This window comes from Silurus meridionalis, chromosome 18, assembly GCF_014805685.1.
Source record: "Silurus meridionalis isolate SWU-2019-XX chromosome 18, ASM1480568v1, whole genome shotgun sequence".
In the NCBI taxonomy this organism is placed as follows: Eukaryota; Metazoa; Chordata; class Actinopteri; order Siluriformes; family Siluridae; genus Silurus; species Silurus meridionalis.
In genome coordinates, this window is record NC_060901.1 from 20,544,149 (window position 1) to 20,571,658 (window position 27,510).

At 38.0% G+C, this 27,510-nt stretch overlaps 3 protein-coding genes across 9 annotated transcripts; all 3 read right to left on the reverse strand.

Annotated features, from left to right (window-relative positions):
• Window positions 1-387: 387 nt before the first annotated feature.
• Window positions 388-4,876, reverse strand: LOC124401213. The gene is made up of 9 exons (XM_046873306.1): window positions 4,787-4,876; window positions 3,532-3,675; window positions 3,183-3,311; window positions 2,564-2,615; window positions 2,348-2,452; window positions 1,383-1,745; window positions 1,067-1,195; window positions 764-960; window positions 388-603 (listed from the first exon to the last, which is right to left on the reverse strand). The coding sequence occupies exons 1-9, from the start codon at window positions 4,806-4,808 to the stop codon at window positions 422-424; spliced, it is 1,323 nt and encodes a 440-aa protein (XP_046729262.1). The 5' UTR covers window positions 4,809-4,876; the 3' UTR covers window positions 388-421.
• Window positions 4,877-10,832: 5,956 nt separating this feature from the next.
• Window positions 10,833-12,812, reverse strand: uts1 (urotensin 1). Its single transcript, XM_046874331.1, has 2 exons — window positions 11,843-12,812; window positions 10,833-11,573 (listed from the first exon to the last, which is right to left on the reverse strand). The coding sequence occupies exon 2, from the start codon at window positions 11,550-11,552 to the stop codon at window positions 11,172-11,174; it is 381 nt and encodes a 126-aa protein (XP_046730287.1). The 5' UTR covers window positions 11,553-11,573; window positions 11,843-12,812; the 3' UTR covers window positions 10,833-11,171.
• Window positions 12,813-12,920: 108 nt separating this feature from the next.
• On the reverse strand, window positions 12,921-19,732 carry mpv17 (mitochondrial inner membrane protein MPV17). Of its 7 annotated transcripts, none has more exons than XM_046874328.1 (8): window positions 19,539-19,732; window positions 18,322-18,404; window positions 15,353-15,468; window positions 15,156-15,248; window positions 14,944-15,039; window positions 14,799-14,831; window positions 13,471-13,523; window positions 12,921-13,358 (listed from the first exon to the last, which is right to left on the reverse strand). In XM_046874328.1, exons 2-8 carry the CDS (start codon window positions 18,398-18,400, stop codon window positions 13,289-13,291), a joined length of 540 nt encoding a protein of 179 aa, XP_046730284.1. In that variant the 5' UTR covers window positions 18,401-18,404; window positions 19,539-19,732; the 3' UTR covers window positions 12,921-13,288. The 7 variants fall into 7 exon arrangements, with proteins under 7 accessions (XP_046730284.1, XP_046730279.1, XP_046730280.1 ...); XM_046874323.1 differs by having other exon boundaries at window positions 18,322-18,431; window positions 19,539-19,731; XM_046874324.1 differs by lacking the exon at window positions 19,539-19,732 and adding an exon at window positions 19,123-19,311 and having other exon boundaries at window positions 18,322-18,431.
• Window positions 19,733-27,510: the final 7,778 nt, after the last annotated feature.

Genomic DNA, 27,510 nt, shown 5'->3' on the forward strand with positions numbered 1-27,510 from the left:
AGTTGAAGGTTAAGGGCCTTGCTCAAGGGCACAGCAGTTAGCGGTGCTGGGATTTGAACATATGACCTTTCCTATCCAAAGTCAAATCCTATCCAGCTGCCACTTTTTCGTCGAGAATGTATAAGCAATTAGTATAAAAACAAGAACATACGTGTGAGAGCACACTGACCTTCAACAATCTTTTATCATCAATATATACATCAAAATTATTTTCTAAATTCAACTCAACATTAGAAAAATAAAAAAAAGACAATGTCAATAAAGTGACAGATTTCAGGAAAAAAAAATACATTATTAAAAAATACACATTATTAAACACATTAAATTATTAATTGCAAGTGATCCACTGTGAAGTCCAAGATCTTTCAATTCATATTACACCTTTTCCTACACCTGCAAGTTATTTGTACAAAGTAAGCGATTAAGAGTAGACTATTTCACTGTGGATTGGTGCTTCTCCAGACTCAGGAACAGCTAAAGAGCAAGAGCACAAGTCCTCCATTTCCCAGTCCTCCACATGCTGTCCTGGACCCATACAGCTGGAACTGCTTGTATCTAAATAGAAAGGTCGAGTTCCAACGTCTTCTCCAGACTCGGTAATGCCTACAGAGTGAAAGAAATAAAGGGAAGTCACAGGATTTTAGAGGAGCGACAGTAAAGGATGAAGTGGGTGGTCCTGGGCATGAATGTCATTATACATAAACACAGGTAAAATAGATGAGAAAAGAAAAACTCAATATGAGATTAAAAACTCAACTCTTACAAGGTTTATATTCTTTCACTTGGGTGATGTATCCGGCCAAACATATAATGAAGTTTTGAAGACTCTCCAGGAGAAAAGGATGGAACGAAGGCTTTGTTGGATCATTGTCGTATAAACACCACGTGGTTTCAGATGAGTGAAAGCACATGGTCATGTGTTCATCTTTCCCGATTAATAAAAACTGTAGCAAGAAGATCCTTAAAGAAAGATACAGAATGTAATGAATCTCATATAAACAAGTACATTTTAGTTTTAGAATGTAGTTTTTCTGTAATATGATTTTTAATGCATTTATACAGTTACCTGTTCTTCTCATCCATAACATCTCTTGGCAGCTCAGTATTCAGAATCCCCTGGACTGCATGGACTAGAAATAGAGCTGGATCAGACGTCTCCCCTAAAACTATCACTTCAATCCTATTCTTAAGTGGTCTACATGCAGAAAGAGAGATAACACACATGCTAATATATATATATATATATATATATATATATATATATATATATATATATATATACATTTTTTTTACATGATTTGAAATGAACATTCTCCATTATATGTTGTGTTCTGTATAAAATGCCAGAGAGTATTGCTTGAAGTAGCTGAACTCATACTTACCTGAGTATTGTGTTGTAGATGGAACTGTTATTTGGGAGATGTTTCTGATCGGAGTAAACCAGTTTATGAAGGAGAGGGAAATAATCACTGACGTTGCCATAAAGGTTACATTTACCAGGATTCAGCTCTTCTACAAAAACCTTTCGAGCCTTAATGTAAAATTTGTTGTTTAACAGAGACATGACCTGTTTAAAAAATGTATTTTTATTAAAAAGATCTTTTAAATCAGAAGATATGATGGATGTTGTATGGAGAGCAGCTAGCAATGAGTCTACCACACATGTATTGGTAAACTGGCATAATTCAGCAGGGCCTCCACTTTTGATGTAAGGAAAGGGATTTTCTATCAGCAACTGCAGTCGCCTAGAACCAAAATAAGAAAAAGGGAATAATAAATGTGTGTATACGTATATATACACACACACACACAGAGTGTTTAGAAAGTATTCAGACATCCTTTACATTTCTCAATTTGCAGCCTAATACTACAATTCTTTTCTCATTCCCTGCACAGAAATAAATAACCCACAGCATGTTGCTGCCACCACCATGCTTCAATGGTTTTAGGAAAAAGATAAGTGGTGCCTGGGTTCCTCCAGACATAACATTTAGAATTGAGGCCAAACAGTTAAATATTGGATTCATCAGACCAAAGAATCTTGTTCCACATAGTCAGAGAGCATCCATCTAGTGACCATCAGGTTCTTGGTAACTCTCTCACTAATGCCCTTCCTCCTGATTGCTCAGTTTGGCTGGGCAACCAGCCCATGAAGGAGTCCTGGTTGTGCCACATTTCTTCCATTTGAAAAATTTATCATCCCTCGTCAATTTCCAGGTTCATGTTAATCACCCTATCTGAAATTCTCTTTACCTACATTACACTCATTCTGTACTCTCCACCATTGTAGAACAGTTTAAACCCACCTCCAATGTGTAAACCCACTCTTTCCACTTGGTCTCCTTACCTTTTCCCCTTTCCTCCACTTCTGCTTTCCCTGCTGTCTCTGTAGACGTCTTCCTCCTCTCCTTCTCCTCCTCCTTTGTCCAACAGTAGCCCAGTTTCCAGTAACCTGTTGTATATATATTATATTATATTGTATTGTATTGTATTGTATTGTATTGTATTGTATTGTATTGTATTGTATTGTATTGTATTGTAATCCATGATATCGTTGACTTACGTATCAGTCCAGGACACTTCTCTCCAAGGGGTTGGAAAAAGACCAACCACATCTGAAATAAAAAACATACATCATTAAGCCTATAAGCATCAGTTACTGCCAGTCATCATGCAGTTCAGCTCCAACCTGCTCATTCTGTATCATTTCTGTATAATTAAAAGTGTATATAATTGTAAATTCACAGCAGCATAAATTAGCTTCTGTATATAAACATTTAGGTTTCGGTTTTTCAAAGAAAACATGAAGTGATGATTCGGGCTGCAATATTAAGAAGTAAAATGGTAAGTTTCTTTAGGATCCCTGATGGTGTCAAAATAACAACTGTGAGATATGTAAAGTTCCTAACAGACCATTTTCTGCCATGGTATACAAAAAAAAAAAAAAAATTGTGCCTTCTGAAATTAAATGATTGTCATGCAGGAAACCGCACCATCACACGTTGAAAAAACACCACTGACTATTTGGTTGCTATGGGCATAAAAAGAGAAAAAATCACGGTGTGTCACCAATCATTTCTCTTGACCTCGATTTTTTTGAGAACATTTGGAGTCCACAAAAATAAGACCTATAAAAATATAAAAATAAATATATATTATTTCTCTGGTAATTAGTCCGATACCAGGCTCAGATTCGGCTACAGAGCAGGAGTAGAGATCGTCCACTTTCATGCCCTCCCCTGGCTGTCTTGGGTCCATACAGCTCAAACTGAAAGGCCAGGTTCCCGTTCCTTCTCCAGTCTCAGGAATGCCTAGAATAAACAGTAAACAGCAACATTGAAAGATACATGGATGTTCCCATGCTTGAATGTCATGCTACATTTATAAACCTTGAATACAGAAATGTATACAAATTGGTCTCAATGCAAAAGAGTTTTGAAGAACTCTTTTTAAATACTTGTTATTACTTCTTCGAGTTATTTGTACAAAGTAAAAAAAAATAAACAAATACACTGTAAATTGGTCCCATACCAGTTTTAGATTTGGCTACAGAGCAGGAGTAGGGATCATCCACTTCCATGTCCTCCACTGGTTGTGCTGTAGACATGTAGATCATACTGGTTGGTTCTGAATAGAATGGACAGGCTCCTGTTCCTTCTCCAGTCTCAGAAATGCCTACAGAGTGAAACAAAAGAAGATAACGTCACAGGAGATTAGCTGATACAGAAATATCCTGGGCCATTGCAACACTCTGAACACTAAGGTTCACCCACAGCAGCAGCAGTCCCTCAACTCTTTGTGTGTCTGGGGTTAGGGTTATAGTTAGGCATATTTGCTCTCCTCAGTGAAGCACCTGCTGAGAAACCTGAAAGAGCTCTGGTTCTGAGGCACGTGAAATGAGCGAGGCCTTTAGGAGCACCAGCCGCACAGGTCAGGTGTATACCAGGAGCAAGACATAACAGATCAGCTTAGGTTTCTCTGCAACTTTATATTGTACATGATTTGGAAAGGCACACACCTCTCTCTCTATAGAAGCCCTCACAATGCATATCAGACAAAAACCAAGTCATGAGGTCTGAGGAACTGCCTACAGAGATCAGAGACAGGATTGTTGCGAGGCACAGATTTAGGGAAGGCTACAAAAATATTAGAGTGTTTGAGTCATTAATATCATTCTATTAATAGAGTCACATTCGAGTCTTTTCACATAAACTGAGGTGATTAAGTGAAGAATCTTGTGATAAAAATAATAATAGGAACAATATATTTATTTTAAATCACTACTTCGAGTAGATTTGAAGGCAAAAACTTTTGTACTTTTACTTAAGTGAAAGTTTAAAGGGTCACTTTTACTTTAACTGGAGTCACATTTTACCGAGTGAATTATAAATTGTTTAAATTTTCAACATAATATTAGAAGACCAGCAATAACCAATGTAAAAATAAAGGTGTTTCCTGGTTAACGAGGCTAACGAGCTGAACTTTTCTAATGAGACCAAAAGTTTCCGCTGTGATTCACTCTCTCTATAAATGACGCATAACAGAAAATGAAACAAGTAAAAATGTGATGAAAAGTAACTGCTTGGTACAACATTGTGTCCTATTTATGGCTTCTCTTCCTGCATTGCACGTTCTAACATGCTCGACTCTGACTCAACAGTTTACCGGTTTGACTAAGAAGCAAGAAGCCGGCATGTTGAATGCGGATAAAACAATAAACTGTATACGATCGAAGAGTTTTCTACAGTAGATCTTATTGTAATTTGTTCTTTATGGTATTTTTTACCTGTGACGATCTGTTTAGACATTTTTTCTGTCTAGAAAGTAACGGCAGGAAACTACTTCCGGGTCTAGGTCATTCCTCCAGAAAGAGGAAGCAGCGTCTCCAAATACGTCAGTGTAGAAAAAATGTATGTAAAAAAACAAAAAACGTTTCCTCATTTTGTGGTTTGTGATGCAATCAGTGCCAGAGATGGCGTAGTCTTTCACTCCAACACATTTAATACATCTTCATGCAGATCCTAATGTTTGAGTAGCTTCATTGTTCCTATTAATTCAATCCAATTTACAGGAATAAAAAAATTAAGATAATAAAATCTACATGTATAAATATCCTAATGAAATCTTTAGCTTTAAAAGTTCAAGATGTTTCTTTATTGCTCTTCGCAGCATCATTACTTTGGATCATGTTAGAGCCTTTTGAAACTTGCAAGTTTTTTTCACAATGGTGGAAACCGAGCTTGGATTTTGTTTCAATTCAGACGACTCGGAAATCCAATCCGGTCCACTCTAAATGAATCCTGCGTGCAGCTGTGCAGCTCTGGATTCATCTGAAAGCTCCGCTGATCTTTTTTTTTCCAAGATCAAAATCTTTCATATTTTCAATGGGATTTATTCAGGACTTCAGGATACATTCTGGTTTTATTTTTCATGCCGAAACATCAACCCTCTCCTCGGATTCTGGTTATTTTGTTTATTTAGTTTAGAAAAAGCTTCAAGCGTTGTAAGGGTCTATTAATCGCTGCTGTGGACTGACTGTAACTCAACCGATGCTCTGTACAGTGTCACACATGAACCACTACATGGACCACTGCTGAAGATTTTATCAAATATCAAACATCAAATAATGTTCTTGTTTTCTCTCAAAAAACAAACAAAATGATAACTGAATGCCGAAACAGATCGATTCTTCTCCTGGAAGCTGGAGTTAATACTCCAGACCCCGTGATCTCCAGATCTCTGAGTGGACACCACATCTATTTAAAGCAAAAAGAGGCAACCAGCAAATTAAAAAAGAATGTAAAACAAAAAACAACAAAAATAATGGGCAAATGTAAGGATTTGAGCGAGTTTGACAAATTGTGACGTCTAGACGTCTGGGTCAGAGCATCTCCAAAACTGCAGCTCTTGTGGGTTGTTCCTGGTCTGCAGTGGTCAGAATCTATCAAAAGTGCTCCAAGGAAGGAACAGTGGTGAACCGGCGACAGGGTCGTGGACGAGGCTCATTGATGCACGTGAAGAGTGAAGGCTGGTCCGTGTGGTCCAATCTAACAGACAAGCTTCTGTAGCTCAAACTGCTGAAGAAGTTCATGCTGTTGATGGGATCACGACTGTTTCAGCAGCAAAATATTAGGCAGGTGTTCATAATGTTATGGCTACTGTGTTTATAATACAATATAATAAACCAAATTATAAATTAAAAAAAAATATTTAAATATACAAGTTGATTCCTCCACATTAGCACAAACTTGGAGGCACACAATTTTATCAGATGTTTTGCTGTAAAATGAAATGTTTCCCTCACTTGACCTAGGAGACTCAAAACTGTTCCATGACGATGCACCTGTGCACAAATCCAGCTCCATGAATATATGCTTTACATGTGTTGAAGATCTTCTGTGTGGAAGATCTTTACTAACCTCTTATAGAATTCAAACCCTATTGAGCATCTTTGGGAATGAAATGAAACAACATCCCCACAAAATCTAGTGGAACATCGTCCCAGAAGTGTGGAGCTCATTATAAGAGAGTATGGAGACTAAATGTGGAATGGGAAGAAGCACCTACCAATCTTATGCTCAGGTGTCCACAAACTTTTAGGCATTTCATATTTGGGTCAATAGAAACATATTTAACAGAAAGCAGGCCACAGGATAAAATGCAAATGTGTTGTGATCCACATGAAACACGAGAACACATCTACAGAAACTAAGGTACAAACATCCATATTTAGGTTGGCAGGTTTGTAACAGAAAGTGCTTTACCAGCGGCAGCCAGCAGAGAGCATCAGCAGGACACTGTAAGATCGGCTGCATGGACCGAAAGGTGGATGATTGCTTTCCTTTGGACCTGGAGGTTCTGAGTTCTGAGGCCAGAAGCAGGGTTCTTCCTAAAACATGCTGGAAGTTTCCTTTAAAACCCCAAGTTTCCTCTACACTTAAAACTGTGTAGGTGACAGTTAAGGGCCTTGCTCAAGGGCCCAGCAGTGGCAGCTTGTTGGTGCTGGGATTGAACTTGTGATCAAACCACTGAGCTCCCACCTCCCGTTATTCTGATCTGGTGAATAGATTGTAACTGATTATTTACATTTACAGCATTTAGCAGATACCTTTATCCTGAACAGCTATAGGGTTAAGGGCCTTGCACAGGGGCCCAGGAATGTCAGTTTGGTGTGGCTGGGATTTAAACTCACAACCTCATGACCTTTAGGTTCAAAGTCCCAATTCCTTCATCATTTAAGTTACCACCTCCCTATTACTCCACTATCACCGAAATTCAAAAGACACAGGAATTTAACTCACAGGAACATTTTATTATGTGGACATTTGGTCTTCACAGATGAATAAAAGTGTTCCTGGAGACACAGGCGCTCCATTACTTCATTACACACTTGATACGATGCTCCGATGTTGACTTGTGAGTTGTTTCACGAATCAAGGTCTTCTTGTTGGATCACAGCTGACCCTGAGATCTGACTCACCACCTCCTGTAGTGTCTGAATCACAGCTTGGCTTCTTTGGTCTTTTACTTTGAGTTTTTGTTTTTCAGCAAACTCTCCGTCCTCTCCTCACCGTCCAGCAGACTCCAGATGAACGATGAGGAATATTTTTGGCCTCACTCACCACAGAGAATTAGCATGCATGGAGGACACCATATGTCAGTGTGTTATGTGTGATCGCTTCACCAAAGCTTAATTTGCACAACTAGGAGAAGTTTGGTGCTCGTGACTAATTCTGCTGAGAGAGGGGGACGCTTAGCTTCATCGGCGATGACATAACGCTATGAAAACCTGACCTGATATGGAGGACGAGTGGCTGCTTTGGCACCAGTTCAGCTCGCGACTACACAGGTGGCTGCAGTGACCTTTACAGGTGTTTGGTGAGTCAGTGATTACAACAGCAAATAAATGAATGCAGTTCAGTCGGACATGACTACTTACAGTTCCAGATCTCTACGATGGGCTGAGAGTCATATTGTGGAAAAAATTTAACAATCACTTCTAGTTTGCCTTGTTTTCTTGCAGACTGAGATCATCTGTGAAAGCAGCAGGCCTGGGCTGGCCTTTAGGAGAATCTGGAGATAAACAGTATTGAAGTAAATGTAATTCGTTAATGTATTTAAGTAGCTTTTTCGCATATCTGAAGTATTTCCATTTGTCAAACATTGTACTTTTTACTCGACTACATTTTGTGAAAATTTGCATTTATGTGGATAAAAACGTAACTGGTGAAACACCAATCAGGGTCGAGCACACGCTCTATTTGACACGTGTTTTAATTGACGCTTGGTGAGTCTTTTTTCTGTTTTTACCAAAATGATTCATTCAGATTTGTTCAGTGATTCAATCAGTAAATTAAGGCTAAGGTTTTGATGGCCAAGAATAAGAATAGGAATGTAATATGGAATGTAATCCAGCTGTTGGATCCAGAAATCTAATCAATAAACCTGATTCTGATTTTAATCATATAAAATGAGAAATATATGTTCAAAAATTCTTTTTCTAAACAGTAAACAATAAAAATGTCACAAAGCACATCTATAGACAAGTATATGCTTATAAATGTAATGCTTGTTTATTACCAGTGATGTAAAGTATTTGAGTAAATGCACTTTGTTACTGTACGTAAGTCATTTTTTTTGGCTTCTTTCTAGTTTTACTGAGTATTAAAGATAAAAGCAACTTTTTCTACATGTATGAACGAGTTTCTGTACTTTTTACTGCAATATATTTTAACTGAAAGTGAACGTTACTATTTACATTGTGCAGCTCTGTTGAAGACGTCATTAACACTCTCTGACCCGCATCTGCTGCCTGGGAGCCACTTTTTATCACCGCTGGCCTCATTTTCAGTCCAAAAGGAGCTCAAATAAATTCAAACACTTTGAGAAGCAGATTTTTGTTGAGATTGAATAAAAATATCGCCGCAGTCTGAGACTGAGAGCTGCTTTACATCACAGTCTGCTCTGAATATTTGCTTTTAATTCATCTAAAATTATTTACTGTCATTTTTATTTGTCTATACGAATGTTTTTTCTACTTTGTGATATGATCTTGTAATTTAATTTCTTTATCAAAGATCCCTTTTTTTGAAATATCGCTACTTTGTCCTTTTTTTTAATCTTTGTTTTATTATGGCATGTTGAAGTTTTTGTATTGATGGTGAATAAAGTTTTAAGGTTAACAATTTAATTTGTGTTTTAGAAAATAAAACCTCACAAATCAACTGGTTTTGGATTTTCAATAACGGGTCAAATACTCAACTACTGTTTAAATCACATACTCAAGGACTTGGTTTTTAGCTGCTTTGATGCATCGGATTAAAAAAAGTAATACATTTGTATACAATGCAATAGAATAGTGTATACCATGAGTATAATACAGTCTTACTCAAAATGACTAAATATCTAAATAGAAAAATGTATAATTCTAAAATATACTTCTGTGCTTGAGTTTCTAGAAACACTGTCTGTATGTTCTCCTTCTCATTGCACACTAATTACCCAATAATCCCTGTGGTTTTAACTGGGATGTATAAGCGAGCGCTCGTGCCTGGACTTACAGACTCTGACCTTGTCACCAGAGCTGTCGACCTTAATGACGAACCCACAGGAGAGCTCAGGAGAGTTCGGCCGAGCCGCTGAATCAATCGGAAATCCCACGGGGTACGAGAACGTTTGCCATTGCCGTTCTTAAGCCCCGAATGAGCACCCACAACGTGACGTGGCGAAATAACGGGTCAATAAATGGAGCTATTTTGACTTCAATACAAATATTTAGCAGTGGTACAAAATCTTGAGAGAAATTACAGAAAAGGATGAATTAGCTGTGAGTTAAGTGAAAAGTTAAACAGACTCAGTATATATAAATTAATACTTAGCAAGATGTTAGAGTTTCTAGCAGGTCTACTACCAGTGTGAACAACTTCTCAGCAGGGTCATGGAGAGGTGGCATCAGAGCTGGAAAAGCTTAATACCCTGACAGACTGATTAATAATGCTGGCGTGGTCTTGAGCTGCTTTTTGGGCAGTTTTGAGGTGGTGGGGGTGAAAACAGAACCCAGCCATTTAGGACAGTAAACAGCACTGACTCCATGACCAACTGGGGCTTCTTCTCTGCTGAAAAAAGTGCTCCAGGAGGTCGTGACTGCATTCACACTGGACAAAGGTTCATTAATGAGCAGGAGCACTGCTTCATACCAGGCAAATCTTCAAATAAACTCATTGGACAACAGTTAAATTATTCCCAATTCATATCCATATACACGTCTATTAATTTATTTTTAAATATTTATTAAATATGTTTCCACGTATTAAGTCATATGCTGTTGCCAGTAGTTGCCCTGCTACATTAATCCGGAATTTAAATAAATGCATGTAAATTAAGGGAAATAAATGTAAATTAATGTAATTTAATCTTTACACGCCATTACACCAACACATCACACTGTTACGTTATATTGTATGCATTCTAATTTTCCTGAAATCAATCAATCTATCAATCAATGATTTGTAAGTATGTGATATGAAGGATGTCAATGTTTAGTACATTTTCACCATGAATTTTTAACTCTCAGGCTAAAGTTCTTCTGTACACACTGTATGAAGTGTGTGTGTGTGTGTGTGTGTGTGTGTGTGTGTGTGTGTGTGTGTTACTGGCCTGTGATAAGCTTCAGTCACTCAGGACAGGTATCACCGGTGTCAATTAAATTGGCATTTTTCCTAAGTGGCCTGGTTTAACAGAGAGCACGTGCACTACATTCATTACAGCAGTCATTATTCATTGATCTCCAGAACATCTTTATTTCATGAAGCTTTCTAAGCCACTAGATGTTGAGGAAGAAGGTGTGCAGAAGCTACAAATAAAGCACAGGTAAAGAGCTTAAGAAGTGAAATTTATTGACTCCGTGTACACTGGTGGTTGTTGCCTATGCAGCCCACGTGCACTAGAGAAACACACACACCTCGATTCCTGTAGGATGGAGTTCAGTTCTCCTCCTGTCGGGTCTCCACTCAGTGGGCATTTGGTTTAACCATGTAGCACTGAGGGCAGAAGTCATGATTGTTTCCCAGTAAAGCAGTAATAATGCTTTAGCAAAATAAAAAATTAAAAAAATCAAGAAAGCAAACTGAGGTCTGAAAATTGAGTCGGGATGATTTTTTATCTCTTTTTTTTTACTTCCCGATTTCGTCCAGGTATTTGCGGTTCAGTTCTGCCTGTTCCCTCTGATTCTCGTTCCGCGCCATTTCGATCATATTGCGCAGCAGATGAAAGGTCAGATCGATCGATATGGGCGGATCGTCGTTCCTCTTGGTGAGACCCATCAGTTCCTCCAGACTGTTCGGGACGGGGAGTGTTGCACGTCCTCGACTGTCTCCGCCACCGAGGAAGGACACGGCCTCGCCCTCTCCCGACCTGAGGAACGCCTCAAGCCGGCTATTAAAGTCATCACGGCGATCCAGCAGGTGTACATCCCGAGGTCTACATAAACTCGGAGGAATGTGAGTGAAGAAGAGGACAGCCGCTATCAGCAAGACAGAGGAGACAGGCTTCATGCTGGACAGAGCAGACACACCCTGGGGTTCAAGAAACATACAAAAATCATGAATTATTAGAGTGAACAATGTGATTAAATTATCATATGCATGCACATATATCACTTAAGGCTTTAGTATATAGAGGGAATAATAATAATAATAATAATAATAATATTAATAATAATAATAATAATAATCACCTTTGCACTAAATTATGCACAATTTTATTGTGCATAATTTCTTAAACAAACACTAATATAAAAAAAATAATGGTTTAAACATTTAAGAGGAAAAAGAAAAACTCTTACTTAATTGTATTTCTCCTTCAAAAGTTCTTACAGAAAAAGTCGCAGTCGGGAAAAAAAGAGAGAAAGAACGAAAGTCGGATCCTTCACAGTGGCTTTTGGAAACGCTGCGGTTTCTGCGCAATGGTTATATACATCCAAGAAAGCTTCACTGACGTCAGTGCAAATGCATAAACTGCCTGTAAATTAGACGAGCAGCTCGAGCTGGAGGGATATAGCTGACCAGTCTGATGGCCAGGTGGATCTTAAGCACAGGAGGATCTCAGAGAAACCAACACGGGTAAAGAACTTCCCAGAAAAATAACAAAAAAACATTTAAACGTCTATTTGTTCATTCTGTAGAAAGTTTGTGCCGAGGATGAGCATCTCTTAACGTCATTATTGATCAATCTGAGTGTGTGTGTGTGTGTGTGTGTGTGTGTAAGAGAGAGAGAGATGGGAGGGGAGGAGCTGACCATGGTCCTTAAATATAAAACTGCTCACACTGTTGATCATGTCTTTTTAATTCCTCTTCAATTATTATTGTCAATATTTACGACATTCAATCAAGAGGAGGTCTTCTTCTTAAAATATCAATAAAGTTCCATTTTCACGTGATAAAACTATAAAATCAGAAGGACCGGACAGTCATATACACGTGCAGATCACAATGTCTTTCCCTTTTGTATGTATGCTGTTATAACTACTTTTCCCAAAGTCTCTGCATGATCATCTTAAACTACAGACAACATAAAGAGTGACTAATAACTTGAGTAGGACAAGTTAAAACATTAATGCACAAATTCAGGTTCGGGTTAATAATGAATAATTACATGCTATACAGGGTTCACCCAGGTGTGAAGTGGTTCCTCTCTGGGTTTTTTTTTTTTTGACCTCAGAGATAAATCTGAGACTTGATATCCTGCTTTCTGTAAATCTGGTTAATATCAATGTGTCGTGTTTAAAAATACAAATACGGTTTTAATGAATCGCAATGAATGAACTCGTGATTGACTTTTTGTTGACTGGTGATATTTCAAAACCAAACCTCCTTTTTGCAAATCTAAATCACACACAACACACAGAAATGGAAAAGAATCACTTTTGATGTAACAGCTGCTTTAATTTATAACCATGGTGGTCATTGTGAGAGTTTAGGAGATCAAACCACTAAAGCCTGAATATAATCCATGACCTAAACTATATATATATATATATATATATATATACACACAAGATAAACTCAGACTGAGGAATGGCAACATGAGGCACCTTCGTTTGTTGTCTTGGAGATGGACACACTTCCATGTTCACTCCCAAACACCTGACTGGTGAACAATGAACCCACGTTTTACCCAAACACACTACAGTTATACTTTTACATGTATAGATGTTTTTGTAGATCTCAGGCAGGAACGGTGTGTTGATGTCCACGTTGAATGTATGGTGAGTGGGAAACAGTACATTTCCCTACAGTTTATTGGCTTTCCATGAGAGGTAGGAATTCCAGGCCACGGCAACAACCTGCACTACTGCCAACCTGCAAATAACAGCAGTGGAAATGATCAGTTTCTTCAGGGATGTAAATAAAAAAAATAATTGAATAGGATCTGAAACTTAGGGTTTAAAAAATATAGATATATCATTTTTACCTGTGGTGAAGAGGGACGAAATAAAAATTGGCAATCTGAACAGCAGGCCACAACTGACAAAAAGAAAAGAAAAATGTCATGAGACATTTCTATAGGACATCTTTGAAAATTCAATTGAACTTGGAAACCAAAACCTGTTCTAGGATAACAATGCCCCTGTCCACAAAGCTAGCTCCATGAAGATCTGCTTTCCATGAGCTGGATATGGAAGATCTTGCGCAGCCTGCTATAAAGCTTAAACACCTTTGGGAGGAATGTGAAAGCACCACAAGCCTCTTAATTTCTTCCTCACCTACATCAGTATCTAACTTTGCTAAATGGCTAAATAAAATCTCACACAAATCTTCACAAAATCTAGTGGAACATCTTCCCAAAAGTGTGGAGGAACCACAACCGAGGATGAAATACATTTCTTTAATTAAATTCACATCCTAATTCTTAATTCCTCTTTTTAAAACTAGCCTGTGGAGATGTAATAGCCACAGATCTCTGTGACATCATTGTGATTTTAACCCGATTCTAATGCACCACTTCGACATACTCATGAAACAAACCGTCTCAGACAGTGAGTCCTGTGAGCAGTTGAATCCATGAGCTAGACCTAAAATCCTGAAGAGTCTGGAGAGATCCTGTAATTTCAGGGCCTCGTTGAGCTTCACAAGAGTCTCAGTGCTGTTATGTTTGCGAAGAGCCATTAAATATCTGAAGATAAACCTAATTTAGTTCCATTTGTAATTAGATAGTGGCTGCCAGAATGACTGTCCGGCTTCTGTGCCAACACCTCGTCAAAACAGAGAACAGTACATGGAGCTTTTAACATTTTATAGACCCAATAAAAGGATTTTAATAACAAGAACTTCGGCCAAAAGAACGGAACAGAACTCAATAAATCGGCTTTCCAGCAGAAATCTGGAGGCTGATGAGGATGACGCTGTTTAGGTCCTCATTTTATTCTCATGCCACCTTTGATTCTTCATGGCATGGACTCTGCAAGACGTTGGAAACTTTCCTTGAGAATCCGCTGACGTCTTCGCATCACGAGGTCCATTGGACTCTATTGGATTGAAGTGATTTCTGAGATGCTTTTCTGCTCACCATCAATGTACAGAGTGTCTATCTGAGCCTTTCTTTCACCTCTAACCAGTCTACACAGATCCTCTCTCACCAACAAGGTGCCAGTTTTCATAATAAATGGAAAGAAATTATATTTGTCTCCCTTTTTTCCGAAGATTTTTTATATATATTTATTTTTATTTTTTTTTCCTTCAATAATTGTGGAGCTGATCGTAAAAAATAATATCCACACATCACAAATAGAATTTACTTACGTAGTAATTGGTAATCAAGGCATCTGTGTAGTCCTACAGGGACAAAACAACAAATAAACGTGTTATCAGGTGACGTCTTAATACACGTATCTTGGGGTCTGCTACAGAACATAATCTGCAAATCTAATCTCAGTTGTACACGAACCCTCTTGAGCTTGGCTAGGTTCTCCTCCACAGTGAGCCCGTTGAGAGTTCCGCAGATTCCCAGAAACGTTCCAAGGAAGCAAGGAGCGAAGCACACCTGTATGAAACAAGCATTAGAGTCAAGCCCATTAATATTCGGACGAAGATTGATGTTTACAGGAGGTGAAATTCAATCTCGGAGGCTCTTTTAGATATAATGGAGCGGAACTCTACCTGGTCAAGCAGCATTTTCTTCACTGCAGTACCTTTGGTCGCCCCAATAACAAGTCTGTCCAGTACTCTGTACCATCCACCGATTACTGGCCCCTGAAGTGGACAAACATCAGGTTTTATGGGCCGTAACACACAAGAGTTATAGAATTTTCTATTTTTTTTGTTGTGTATACGGGGATTTCTGTGAGTTGACTTGCAATGAATAAGAAGCCGATGCTCATCATCTTCGTGGTGCGTATAACGTTGTGCTTGGTCAAGCCGCGCCTCTCGATCAGCTGCTGTGAGATGATATCTCCTACCCCCATCAGAGAACCTGCAGGACAACATTAACGAGAAGAGTAAAATATTAACCTTTGATTTTGTAGTTTGGTCCTTTTGAGGTTTTCTCTAAGTGACACGTTACTGAGGACCTGCGTACGAGAGACGTACACGTCTCTACATTACTTAAAAATCAGTCTGAGGAAAAAGGGAGAAGTGCAGCTCAGATTGAGAAAAACTGGAGCTGTATATAATGGAGATCAGTAATAACAGTGAGAGAATAAGAGAAGGAGCTCGGCTTTGTAGATCAGCAGGAGATCGGTGTTCGTGTGTGAAGCAGCCTGAGCTCAAATACCCTGCACACAGAAAACATGTTTATAGCTCACCTTATATTCTCATCTCAGACCAGAACAATGAGTGCAGTGTGAACAGACAAGGAGACAGGCAGGAAGAGAGACAGGTAGACAGACAGACATGCAGGCAGACAGACAAACAGATAGACAGGCAGGCAGGAAGAGAGACAGGAAGACAGACAGACAAACAGACAGACAGGAAGATAAACAGGTAGACAAATAGACAGACAGGCGGACAGGATGGCAGATAGACATACAGGAAGCTAGACAGGTAGACAGACATGTAGGCGGATAGGCAGGCAGACAGGCAGGAATATAGACAGACAGACAGACAAGCAAGCAAGCAGACAGACAGACAGACAGACAGACAGACAGACAGAAAGATAGACAGACAGGCAGACATACAGAAAGTCAGTAAGGAAGAAATACAGGCAGAAAACATATAAACAAGCAGGCAGGCAGGCAGGCAGGCAGGCAGGCAGACAGACAGGAAAATAGACTGCTGACAGTCAGGAAAGAAAAAAAAAAACAAGCAGGCAGACAGACAGGAAAGATACAAGCAAGTAGACAGACAGACAAACTGACAGGCAGACAAGAAAGCAGAGACAGACTGCAATACAAACAGACAAACTTGATGGCAGGTAAATAAACAGGCAGACACCTGGGTAATAAGACATGAATAAAATAAGTTTAGAACAAAGTCACAGCTGCTCTACCTGAACAGCAATTACTTTTATAGCCGTATGTATTGTTCTGGACTGTCAGTAAATAAATCATTTATTTAGAACTATATGGACATTTTTAGTGTCTAATTCTGTACAAACAGAACAAATGACATCTTTCTGGTCAATGAGTCAATTCTCTTTCCTACTCAGTTAAAGGAAAACTAAAAACGCCCCGTCCCCAGTCTTTATGGCAGCCCACCTCAAGTATTACAAAATTTACAGGACTGTCCCTGAACTAATATCGTGCTTTACAAAGGTCATTGTGTCTTAATGGCAGATCGTGGACAGGAAATGTAGTACCTGTTACGTAATGTAACCTTTCCTAATATGTCACACAACGACTAATAATCCAGAATATCCGAGTGGAAAGAGACCGAGAACCTGCTCGTGAATTCTCTTGTTAAAGCAGCTCTACTCCAAAGCAGGAGGAGGAGAAGATCGAGTGCAGTAGCAGTGTGTCTCTCAGTCTTTTTTCTAAATCAGTGGGCTGAAGATTTATTCAGAGAAAGGTCTGGAGAGATCCAAGAACCTTGTTCATTCAGGTTATTTTGTATATCCAGAATAAAGAGAAGCTCCACTACAGATAGACAAGAAGACAAGAAGACAAGGAAAAGGCATCACAGTCAATTATAAAACTACCACAATACATTTTCTCTTTATGTAAATTATTCTCCTCCAGGGGGACAGGAGGTTGAATGGTGATTGTTAGACTGCTGAAATCAGCACAACCTTCTCCCCCTTGCTGTCCTTGAAGATGTTCCTCTGGTGGCTTTGAGACCTGACTGACACATTTTGCATTCCATGCGAAATTATCTTTGATCAATTTGGCAAACACTCCACCTCAGCATGCTAAACCGTGCACACCGGAAATATCAGCTCAAAGCCATCATCGCTATCTCATCATCTCAAAGTCATCGCCATGATGAAACTGGTACAATTAATTAAAACACGTGATTTGGTCAGGATGTGTTACTGCCTGCTCACTGTTAATACTAAGAAATGTAAACTATTCCAGAACATGTTTAAGAGTATTTACGGACTGATAATTCAGCTAGAAAATGTAATTAAACACTGAATTGCAGTTCAAGAATCATAATGATGAAACAACTTCTTTCGGCTTCTCTTATTAGGGGGCGCAACCACGGTTCATCCGTCTCCACACTCCCCTGTCCTCTACATCTGTCTCTTTCACACCAACTACCTGCATGTCTTCCCTCACCACATCCATATACCTCCTCCTTGGTCTTCCTCTTTTCCTCCTTCCTGGTGTCTCCATCCTCAGCATTCTCCTACTAATATACCCCATGTCCCTCCTCCGCACATGTCCAAACCATCTCAATCTCACCCCCCTTACCTTGTCTCCAAAACGTCCTACATGCGCTGTCCCTCTAATAAACTCATTTCTAATCCTGTCCATCCTCATCACTCCTAATAAACATCTCAACATCTTCAGCTCTGCTACCTCCAACTGGTTTTAATAAAAATGTTTTCACTTCCATCTACTGGCAGAAAAGTGCAACTGCAGGAGTAAAGAAAACAGAAAATGAGAAAATTGTGATTGAACCTTTTGAGTTACTTTTTTTTTTTTTTTACAAATTCTTAATTTCATGTTTTAGAAAACTGAATAGAGCAATAGTATGGAAACACAATTATTGTTTGTTCAAATTCCATAACTTTTTATGTGTAGGAACCCTGATTATATATATTACAATAAAAATAATAAAAGAAAGGTGTAAACACATAATTAAGTTGAAATAAAGAATGAAAAACATTTGAATTAAAAATACATCTAATTTTTTTGCACTTATGAATGACTTATGAGATTCTTACCAGCGGTTATTATTTGCACAGTCCATGGTTTTTTGGTCAATAACACCTGGTAGGATCTCCAGAGTCGTGCGACACTCATTATTCTGTTTAGAGCAAAAATCCAGAAATCACTGCGGGGAGAAAACGATAAAGACACTGCATTTCAGTGCATGTGGACTGTTTTATTATTAACTTAAATCAATTAAATAAATAAATGAAGTTGTGTAAAGAGAGTGTGACATGACTGCAAATATATAACTATAATAAATCTGAAAAGATTACCAAAGGTCATAGTTACATTAATTAGGATATTCTGATCTAAAAAAAAAAAAAGATGAATATGAACAAAATTATAGGAATTATTGTTATGAATCTGCTCTTTTACAATGTGAAACTAGTAAAAATGGCTTAGAAAATCATAATATTACTTTTTTAGGTGGTGAATTACTGACTATTATTATTGTTATTATTATTATTATTATTATTATTATTATTATTAATTTGGATAAAATACTGGGAAATAAATAACATGTCCTACCTTTGTATAATCCTGCTGAAAGTAATTTTATAAATTCATTTCCTCAAATATTAGGTTACTTATATAGTATATTATATAATAAAATATTTAAAGTATTTATAATATAATATAGTGTGTAGTGTAGAGAATAAAATCCTGTTCGGTTCTATAACACACACTGTTTAAGCTTCAGCGGGCAGAATGTTGAAAAATCAGATAAAATAAAGATAAGGTAAAGTTAAACACTCCAAAGTAAAATATTTACAATAAACACCGGGTTGAAGTCTAAAGTTAAACTTCATTACCGGGGACACGACTTCCGCGTGCCTGCTCACTAACCCGGAAGTGCTTTCAAATACCCGGATGTTTCCTCTTCGTTTTGGTTTTAAAATGAGTATTTATAATCAATAAATATTATTATGTATAAAATAGGGTATTCTATTTCAAAATAAATTATAAAAGAAAGAAGTATTTTTTTAATCCGGATGAAAAATCTTCCGGCATTTCAAATGGGAAGATCGGATCATTTTAGTGACTCGGTTCTTTGAATCAAAATTAACGAATCTTTTTTTTGAGTCATTCAGTTAATTTCGTTTCTTTGATCAGAAATAAAATAAAATGTTACACGTCTACATACACGAATATTAACTACAGTTTTAATAAGTATAATATGAAGATGCAGCTAAGAACATACGATGATAAAAAGAAAGTGTTGCTTCACCTCTTATAGCTTCTGGTCCGTGTCGTGAGTTCGTTTGTCACGTGACTCACATAATTATTTAAACAAGTATGTCAAGATTCGGACCCAAAAAAATCGGATCTATTGTGTAGTGTTTATGGGAGTCACGTGATAAAAGAACGAACTTCTCAATTCAGGTTTTTTTGTGATGCTCTGCTCATGCGCGTCCAGTAGAAAACTATTGAATCACTCTAATGAATCACTCTAATGTATCACACTAATGAATGACTTAAATGAATCACTCTAATGTATCACTCTAATGAATCACACTAATACATCACTCTAATGAATCACTCTAATGTATCACACTAATGAATCACTCTAATGAATCACTCTAATGTATCACACTAATAAATCACTCTAACGAATCACTTTAATGTATCACTCTAATGAATCACACTAATGAATCACTCTAATGAATCACACTAATGAATCACTCTAATGAATCACTCTAATGAATCATTCTAATGTATCACTCTAATGGATCACTCTAATGAATCACTCTAATGTATCACACTAATGAATCACTCTAATGAATCACTCTAATGTATCACACTAATAAATCACTCTAATGAATCACTCTAATGTATCGCTCTAATGAATCACACTAATGAATCACTCTAATTTATCACTCTAATGTATCACTCTAATGAATCACACTAATGAATCACTCTAATTAATCACTCTAATTGATCACACTAATGAATCACTCTAATGAATCACTCTAATGTATCACTCTAATGAATCACTCGTTCTTCCGAGTCACAAAGACTCGTTCAAAAAGAACAAATCGTTCATGAACAATCTTTAAACTTTAAAATGTTAAAGTAAAAGTCTCAACAATGGAAATACTTTAGCAAAGTACAGATACGTGAAAAGCTACTTAAGTACAGTAAAGAATTAAAGAAAGGATTTTTCTGATCTTCACAAAATGAAAACAGTTCTACCACAACAGTGGTAGAATTGAGACTACTACCACCACAAAGAGTTATCCATTCAAATGTGGATGAGTGAAAGGGTGATAACCTTAGCAATGATTTATGAGTAAATGAAAATCTTGTGTCACCCAGGTGGTTCCTCTCAAGGTTTTTATTCTCAAATCATTTCAAAAACCTGAAAACTATATGCAGTACAATATCCAGATCTAGGTTGAAGTTCATCCTACATTGCTATTCATGTTTATTCATGTAAATAGAATCATAACTATTCTCCAGATTCTGTATCTTACTGCATAAAAATTGCATTTTCTAAAGAACTTTTTCAGATTTTGCCCAAACTGTATTCTCCACCACGCACAATACCCATCTCTACCACCAGAGAGCAACCTCACTCACGTTATCAATTTCTTTGCTTTTTTTTAATTGTTGTTGTTGATGTCTGGCTCATGTCCTGTCATTGTGCACACCTGTGTTGTGTTTCCCCTCATTAGTGAATATACTGTATATCATATGTCACTTTAGTTGGTGAGCATTGTTCATGTGTGAGTCACCTGCATTTCTTCTTGCCTTAAGGCTTGAGCTTTTTTAGAGCATTATTAGTTCTTTTGTTTTTTATTGCTACATTAACATACATTCAATAAAAGTGATTTCCATTGGCATAAGCCAGAACCTTCACAGAATGCTCAGCTACAGTTGGAGATGGTAATACAGGACAGTCTCCTCATACAGCATCAGTGGCTTCATTTTCTTCTGCAGAAAACCTGATGGTACTTGATTGTCGCTTTGCATATTGAGATTAGTTCCAAACTGGGAACTGCATTATTCTGATTGGTTAATTCTGTTTCTTGTTAGCTGGTAGCCAATAAAATTATTTTTCGGTGCCACTATGAGAAATTGATATGATCAGCAGTTCAATATCAGATATCAAATTCTTTTGCATTGCAAATCAGAAGTGTTAGGACAAATTATACATGCATATATAAATTAAATATATTTAAAATATAATAAAGCTTCTGCTTTTTGATTTCTGATCATTATGGTCGACAATATGGTCCATATATTTTGGTTATTATATATATATAGTAGATTCTAAATGCATATCCCATCAGAAGTGGACTAAGCATACAGCCCTGGGGAACACCAGAGTTCGGTGTGGATGTGCTGTAGGAGGTATGCCTTAATATGTGGGGTCTTCTGGTCAAATGGTCCAGGATCCAGTTGCAGAAGAAAGTGGTCAGCAGGGATGTCAACGTCAGAGAGAAAAGAGAAGTGTCTATCCAGGTGGCGAGGGTTATCCAGCAATTCTACAGACCTGAAGACTCTTATATAAGCTTCCAGTGGAAAATAGCCTTCAGTACTTTATCTGTATACTTTAATATTTTTTATACTTCATATCTTTTGTTATTTATTAAAGGTTAGACAGTTATAAAAAGCATTTCACTACATGTCGTTCCCTGTATGAATGTGTATGTGACAAATAAAATTTGATTTGATCAGAAGGCAAAGATTTAAGCTCTACCATCACCACTGCTGCCACTGCTGGACCCTTGAGCCAGTTCCTTCTGCATCACGGACGACCCTGTGCTCTGACCCCGGCTTCCCAACAATCCAGGATATGGGAAAAAAAAGAATTGCACTCTGCTGTAATGTCTATGTGACAAATAAAACCTTTCCTTCTTCCTATTTCTCTTCTTAAATTGATTTCATTTTAATTCTGCATTAAACGATGTGAGCACCAGTTGCATCTGCATTCCCATCAACATATATTTAGATTCACTCAAGCAGACTGAACATGGGAAGACAGAGTTAAAGAAATAGTGCTCAGTGTATTTAAGCTGAAAGGAGCTACTAACTAACATGTGAAAAGATATTATTTTGCTGCTGACTGACGAAGTACTCAGTGGCATTAACAGCTGCTTAGACGAGACTTGGTGCATTGCGGCTGCTACTGTCAGGAGTTCTCACTGACCTTCTCAGGGTCATTCTGGACAAAAAGTAATACACACACACACACACACACACACACACATTTATATCTTACATATTTGATGTTGTATACACAGACGTCCGTACGATCAAAAATAAAACCGTATCAGTTACACCAGAAGAAAGAAAACTGAAATAAGGATAGAAAACGGTGTGTAATTACCGCCTTTGTCTGTTTTCAGGAAACACGGTATCAGTTTGCCCTCTACATTTGCCCACCACCTGTTGGACATGATGATTAAACAAATTAATGACCGTGTGTGTGTGTGTGTGTGTGTGTGTGTGTGTGTGTGTGTGTGTGTGTGTGTGTGTGCTCGTGAGAATGAGATGGGGGAGCAAGAAAAGGAGGAATTTGGTCATATTTATATCAACAATGCCTGACAAAACGGTATAATTATCCCCCCCTGGCCCCGTCTAATCTTTCAACTTGTAGCACATTTGCCATCCTGTTTCCAGACGAGCTCCAGAGCCATGCGTCTTTATCTTTACACACACCGTAATCACAGCTCTGTGAGCTCCAGGAGCTTTATTGGGTAACTTACAGACGTTGTGTGGAATGACGGCAAATTGATGAGCATGAGGTTTGAGAGGAAGGTTTAGCAAAAACGTAATGAGGTTTTTTTTTAACTCAGTATCACCTGAATATATTTGGTTAGAATTAAAATAAGGGGTTATCAGGTCTGGTATGTGTTTATGGGTCGCTTTTAATACCTGAGAAGATACGTGTGAGTCTACTGAGTGGAAAGGGAATAAACAAAACAGGTTGTTTACATTTATTATTATAATGATTAACATTGTGGTTAGAAGGTGTGATTTTTTAATCATTATAATGTTAATTGATATTGGGTGTATGTTAACCATGAATATAAACTTAATACAGCATGAGCGTTCTAAAAACGTTCTTCTAATCGTTGGTTGGATCAAACCAGGAGGATGATTTGCACATAAACCCATAAAGGGCATAACTCAGCAGTGACTTGCTGGATGATTTTGGAATGACACACTCCCTCAGGGAAGGCACTCACGTCTTAATTAGAGCATTAGGGGACTGTTTCAAAGTGGGTGGAGGCAAGTCCGCTGGGGAAACTTGATCTGATGGTCTTTCTGAGTTCAAGGCTAATCACCGAGCTGCTCATGGGAGACAATGTTTAATGTGTATACAATCACGCTGCATCACCGCTTCATAGTTATTTTAATGACATCCAATTAGGAAATAACCATTATCTGTGCTGTATTTAAGATTATGCGTTTTATTACAGATCAGAAATTTAACTGGTGCATGACTTTGTCCCGCATTTGACGCAATAATTTAATTTTAATCGCGTAAAATGTTTTCCTTGAGCACGAAAGATATTAAAGGGAAAACGCTGATAGTCACATACTGAATTGTTTTACCGTCTGTGCGGTTGCTCTTGCAGCACTTCAAAAAGGTCAAGTTCAGCACGATGACCTCCCTGAAGGGGCAGCTGGCCTGGATACGGTTACGAGTTCAGTGCTGCTGAAATGCAGGAACTAGCATGTCATTGAAGCACTGGTGATTATTTAACGTCATCCTTGTAATGCTTGCTATGTTAATTAAGCCTCAGGCTCCACTCCAGCAGGGGAGTTGCTGTGGGCTCATTCGGCCGACTTCAGTTCTCTACGTGCCACGGACGGGATCTTCAGCTGCATTCTTCAAATGCACCTAAACTCCCTGAGAGAGTATTCGGTTTGTGGCCAGATGGTAATTTAACTGGCCCTATAAAATACTTTGTAACGCTTTACTTCAGATGTGATACGTATAGAACCGTCTATGCACAACACTTTTACAGTAATGGTAGATTATATAAATGTAACAGCAGCACAGATTTATATTATTACTGGTACTTTTTGAACATCCAATTTCACATTTATTTCACTTTTCTGGGAAGGTTTTCCACTAGATCTTGTGGAGATTTGAAAGATTTAAATCAGTCACAAGGGCACAAGTTGGTGAGGAGGTGAGAAGGTCTGGGGTGCCATCAGCATTCACATTCATCCAGACGGTGTTCAATAGGGTTTGAGCTCTATAGCATGTAAAAGCATATCGTCATGGAACTGGATTTATTGAGCTTTTCAAGTTCTAGATTTGACCTGACGTATTTGATCATTTTACATTTATAATAGTAAAAAAAGGTAAATCAGTAAAAGTCTAAATAATGATGATTAAATCATGGACAGTGGGTTTGATCTGGGCTTTTATAGACAGTTATATATTCTTTATTTTTTGTTTTAGATTTTAGAAACTATTAACACAATATCAAAAAAAAAAGTCCTGACCATCAGATCTCCTGAGTTATCTTATTCTTTCCTCCTGCTTTTGAAGCAGTTAAGACGTGTGCAGTAAAAGGGGAAGGGTTATACAATTTACACTAGAAATAGGAAGTAAAGGCCTTCTGGGAGACACTAAATTGAAACTAAGGCTGTTCCTGATGGACCACAGGATATGCCTGCAAAATTTAGGCATATCAAAATGGCAAAAAAGTCTGTCAGTGCCCAGTGATATTAACTGGATAGCTTATAATGTTCTGTGTCCCTGTGAGAGTACGTTAAAGGTTAAAGAGAGACTGCTGGTGAACCACATGGTTTTGATATAACTTTTATTTTAGCTCATGACAGAATTTCCTGAAGCAAAGTAAAACTATTTCACCTGGTAAAGACAAAAATCACCTGTAATTTAACAGTAAATCAGACACAAATCAGCTATTTATTTTTACTATTTATTTTCACTTGACCAGAACTCCTTCGCATGCTGCTCGATGCCATGCTCCTCCACCTCCACCTCATAGGAACATTCAAACAGAATGGATTGGAATGGTTTTATATTCTTGCACAAATCTATGTCTCAAAGCAATTTGATCACAGAAGGTCTACAGAGAGTTTGTTTGACTTCCTGGCTTGGATTTTTGGCAGACACCTTAATCCAGAGCGAATTACATTTATCCCGTTTAAACACCTATGCACCTATGGGGTTAGGAGCCTTGCTCAGGGGCCCAAGAATAGCAGCTTAGAGTGGCTGGGATAACAGCATAAACATACCGGCAAAAACGTACATTGAATTTAAGGAATGTAAAATGGTCTACAGCCAATATAAAAACATGGTGTAAAACCAAAATAATGAAAAACTGCATGTTGCAGAATCTTTCAGAAGCATTTCCTGAAACAAGGAGGTCCATCTTGGCATCTAAATAGACTACGGTGATTGTTCTCTTCTTAAATCTCCAATAATCTGCCTCATAAGTGGATCTGGATCTCCTGCTGCATCCATGTTGTAAATAAAGTGCTGTGTCATGTAAAGACGTCTTAGACAGATGCAGATGCACGTTGGGCGAAAGCATAAATAAAACATGGCAGAGTGAGAGAAAGAAAGAAAGAAAAAAAGAAAGAAAGAAAGAAAGAAAGAAAGAAAGAAAGAAAGAAAGAAAGAAAGAAAGAAAGAAAGAAAGAAAGAAAGAAAGAAAGAAAGCTGTGAAACTGAGCGTATAATCAGTGCTCAATCAGTAGCTTGGAGTGTTTTAGACGTCTGGGGATCGTAGCTCACAGGAGTCATGTTTGTGATCCGTAATGACTATTGGAGTGGAGTCTGATGACATAGGGGTGACATACCACGTTGGACTGGGAATTTGAGCAGGTTTGAATGTGATTTAAGTGTGTAACATTAGGAGCTTGATGGAACGTGTCAGGAACTGAGCAATTAGATGAACCAAACAGAAGCTAAAACTGATTTGACTTTCATTAGCTACATTTATATTTTTATGCATTTGCTCGATAGCATTATCCAGAAGGACTTACAGTATGGGGGTTTGGTGGTACTGCGATTCACAACCTTCCCCTGACCCCTGATCTTTAGCACCAAAGTATCTTGGTACTAAAGATCAGTGGTTAAGCACCAAAGTATCTTGGTTGAAATGAAGGCTTGTGGCCACACTGGATCTTTGGAGATAAAGCTGAAGACCTCTGCTCTAGATGAGAGCAGAGGTGGATGAGAGAGTCCAGAGATGTCTGATCTTCTCAGCATGCTAGTTCCGTGGTAACATCTGGTCTCAGACTTTGGCAGCTTTGAGACTTGCAAGTTCATTCCATCCAGTGTCAGGGGCTGAGTTCTGAACTGAAGCACACACAAGACTATTCTGGGTTTTTTTTTTATAGCTAGCAATTGCTCTCTAATTCCCCTGATGTCTGGAGTGTCATTTTAAAGTAATCATATGATTGAATGTTAGGGACTTTTGTTCTTGTTAGTAGATGGCAGTTAAGTTCTTTATCTGTGCACAGGTTAATAAACACCTGTTAGATAGATTTACCTCATTACGCAATAAGACTGTGAGCTCAGAGTTTCTTCACAAAGTCTTCTGTCATGGAGACAGTGAAGGGTGGCTGCAAAAGTCAGGTACTTCATGCAAACTATAATTCCTACAGCACACTCAAAAACAATTGGCAATAAGACTGGGCGAAGCAAAAAATAATGTATCAACATCCAGGATCGGAATTGGAAATGAGCAGCTCAGTGATGTCACTAGAGAGACGTTGCTTTCACTTCGCACGATATTTAAGGAGGTGTTGATTTAAAAAGCTGTCACTATTGTTGTATAGTTCAACAAATATAAGTTAAAACAAAATGTTTTGATATCCATGGAAAAAAAAAAGACATATGATATCAGCGCTTTACCTGTCTCCAGATACTAATCTATGCCATATGGGAACCCCATATTGAAAGCACTGCTTCAGTGCATTCCTGAGAAGCCGTCTGTTAGTGTCATTGGACATCAGGCTTAAAGTGGCTGATTTACTGCTCAGTCCATTCTGTTGTGGAATTATTGATTGTGTAAAAGATTGTAACGGACGATAAAAGAGATAAAACTCGTTCACAAGTGCTCTCCACACTTCAAAACGTTTAGTATCATCTACACAGATAAGAAAAAGACTTCACAGCAGGCGTAAACTACAGGGCCTGAAAGACTCCTTCAGATAAAAATAGAAGACCTGCTTTCAACAACTGCACAAGAACTGCATGG

Excerpts from the sequence above, each read along its gene's own strand:
- LOC124401213 (XM_046873306.1), bottom strand. The coding sequence starts at position 4,808 with ATGTCTAAACAGATCGTCACAG. Across the intron at positions 2,616-3,182 it reads TGTAGCCGAATCTGAGCCTG|ATGTGGTTGGTCTTTTTCCA; the intron begins GTATCGGACTAA and ends TTTTTATTTCAG. Across the intron at positions 604-763 it reads AGTGAAAGAATATAAACCTT|GCATTACCGAGTCTGGAGAA; the intron begins GTAAGAGTTGAG and ends TTCACTCTGTAG.
- uts1 (XM_046874331.1), bottom strand. The coding sequence starts at position 11,552 with ATGAAGCCTGTCTCCTCTGTCTTGCTGATAGCGGCTGTCCTCTTCTTC.
- mpv17 (XM_046874328.1), bottom strand. The coding sequence starts at position 18,400 with ATGAGTGTCGCACGACTCTGGAGATCCTACCAGGTGTTATTGACCAAA. Across the intron at positions 13,524-14,798 it reads CCTTGATTACCAATTACTAC|TTGTGGCCTGCTGTTCAGAT; the intron begins GTAAGTAAATTC and ends TCTTTTTGTCAG. Across the intron at positions 13,359-13,470 it reads TTCGTCCCTCTTCACCACAG|GTTGGCAGTAGTGCAGGTTG; the intron begins GTAAAAATGATA and ends TGTTATTTGCAG.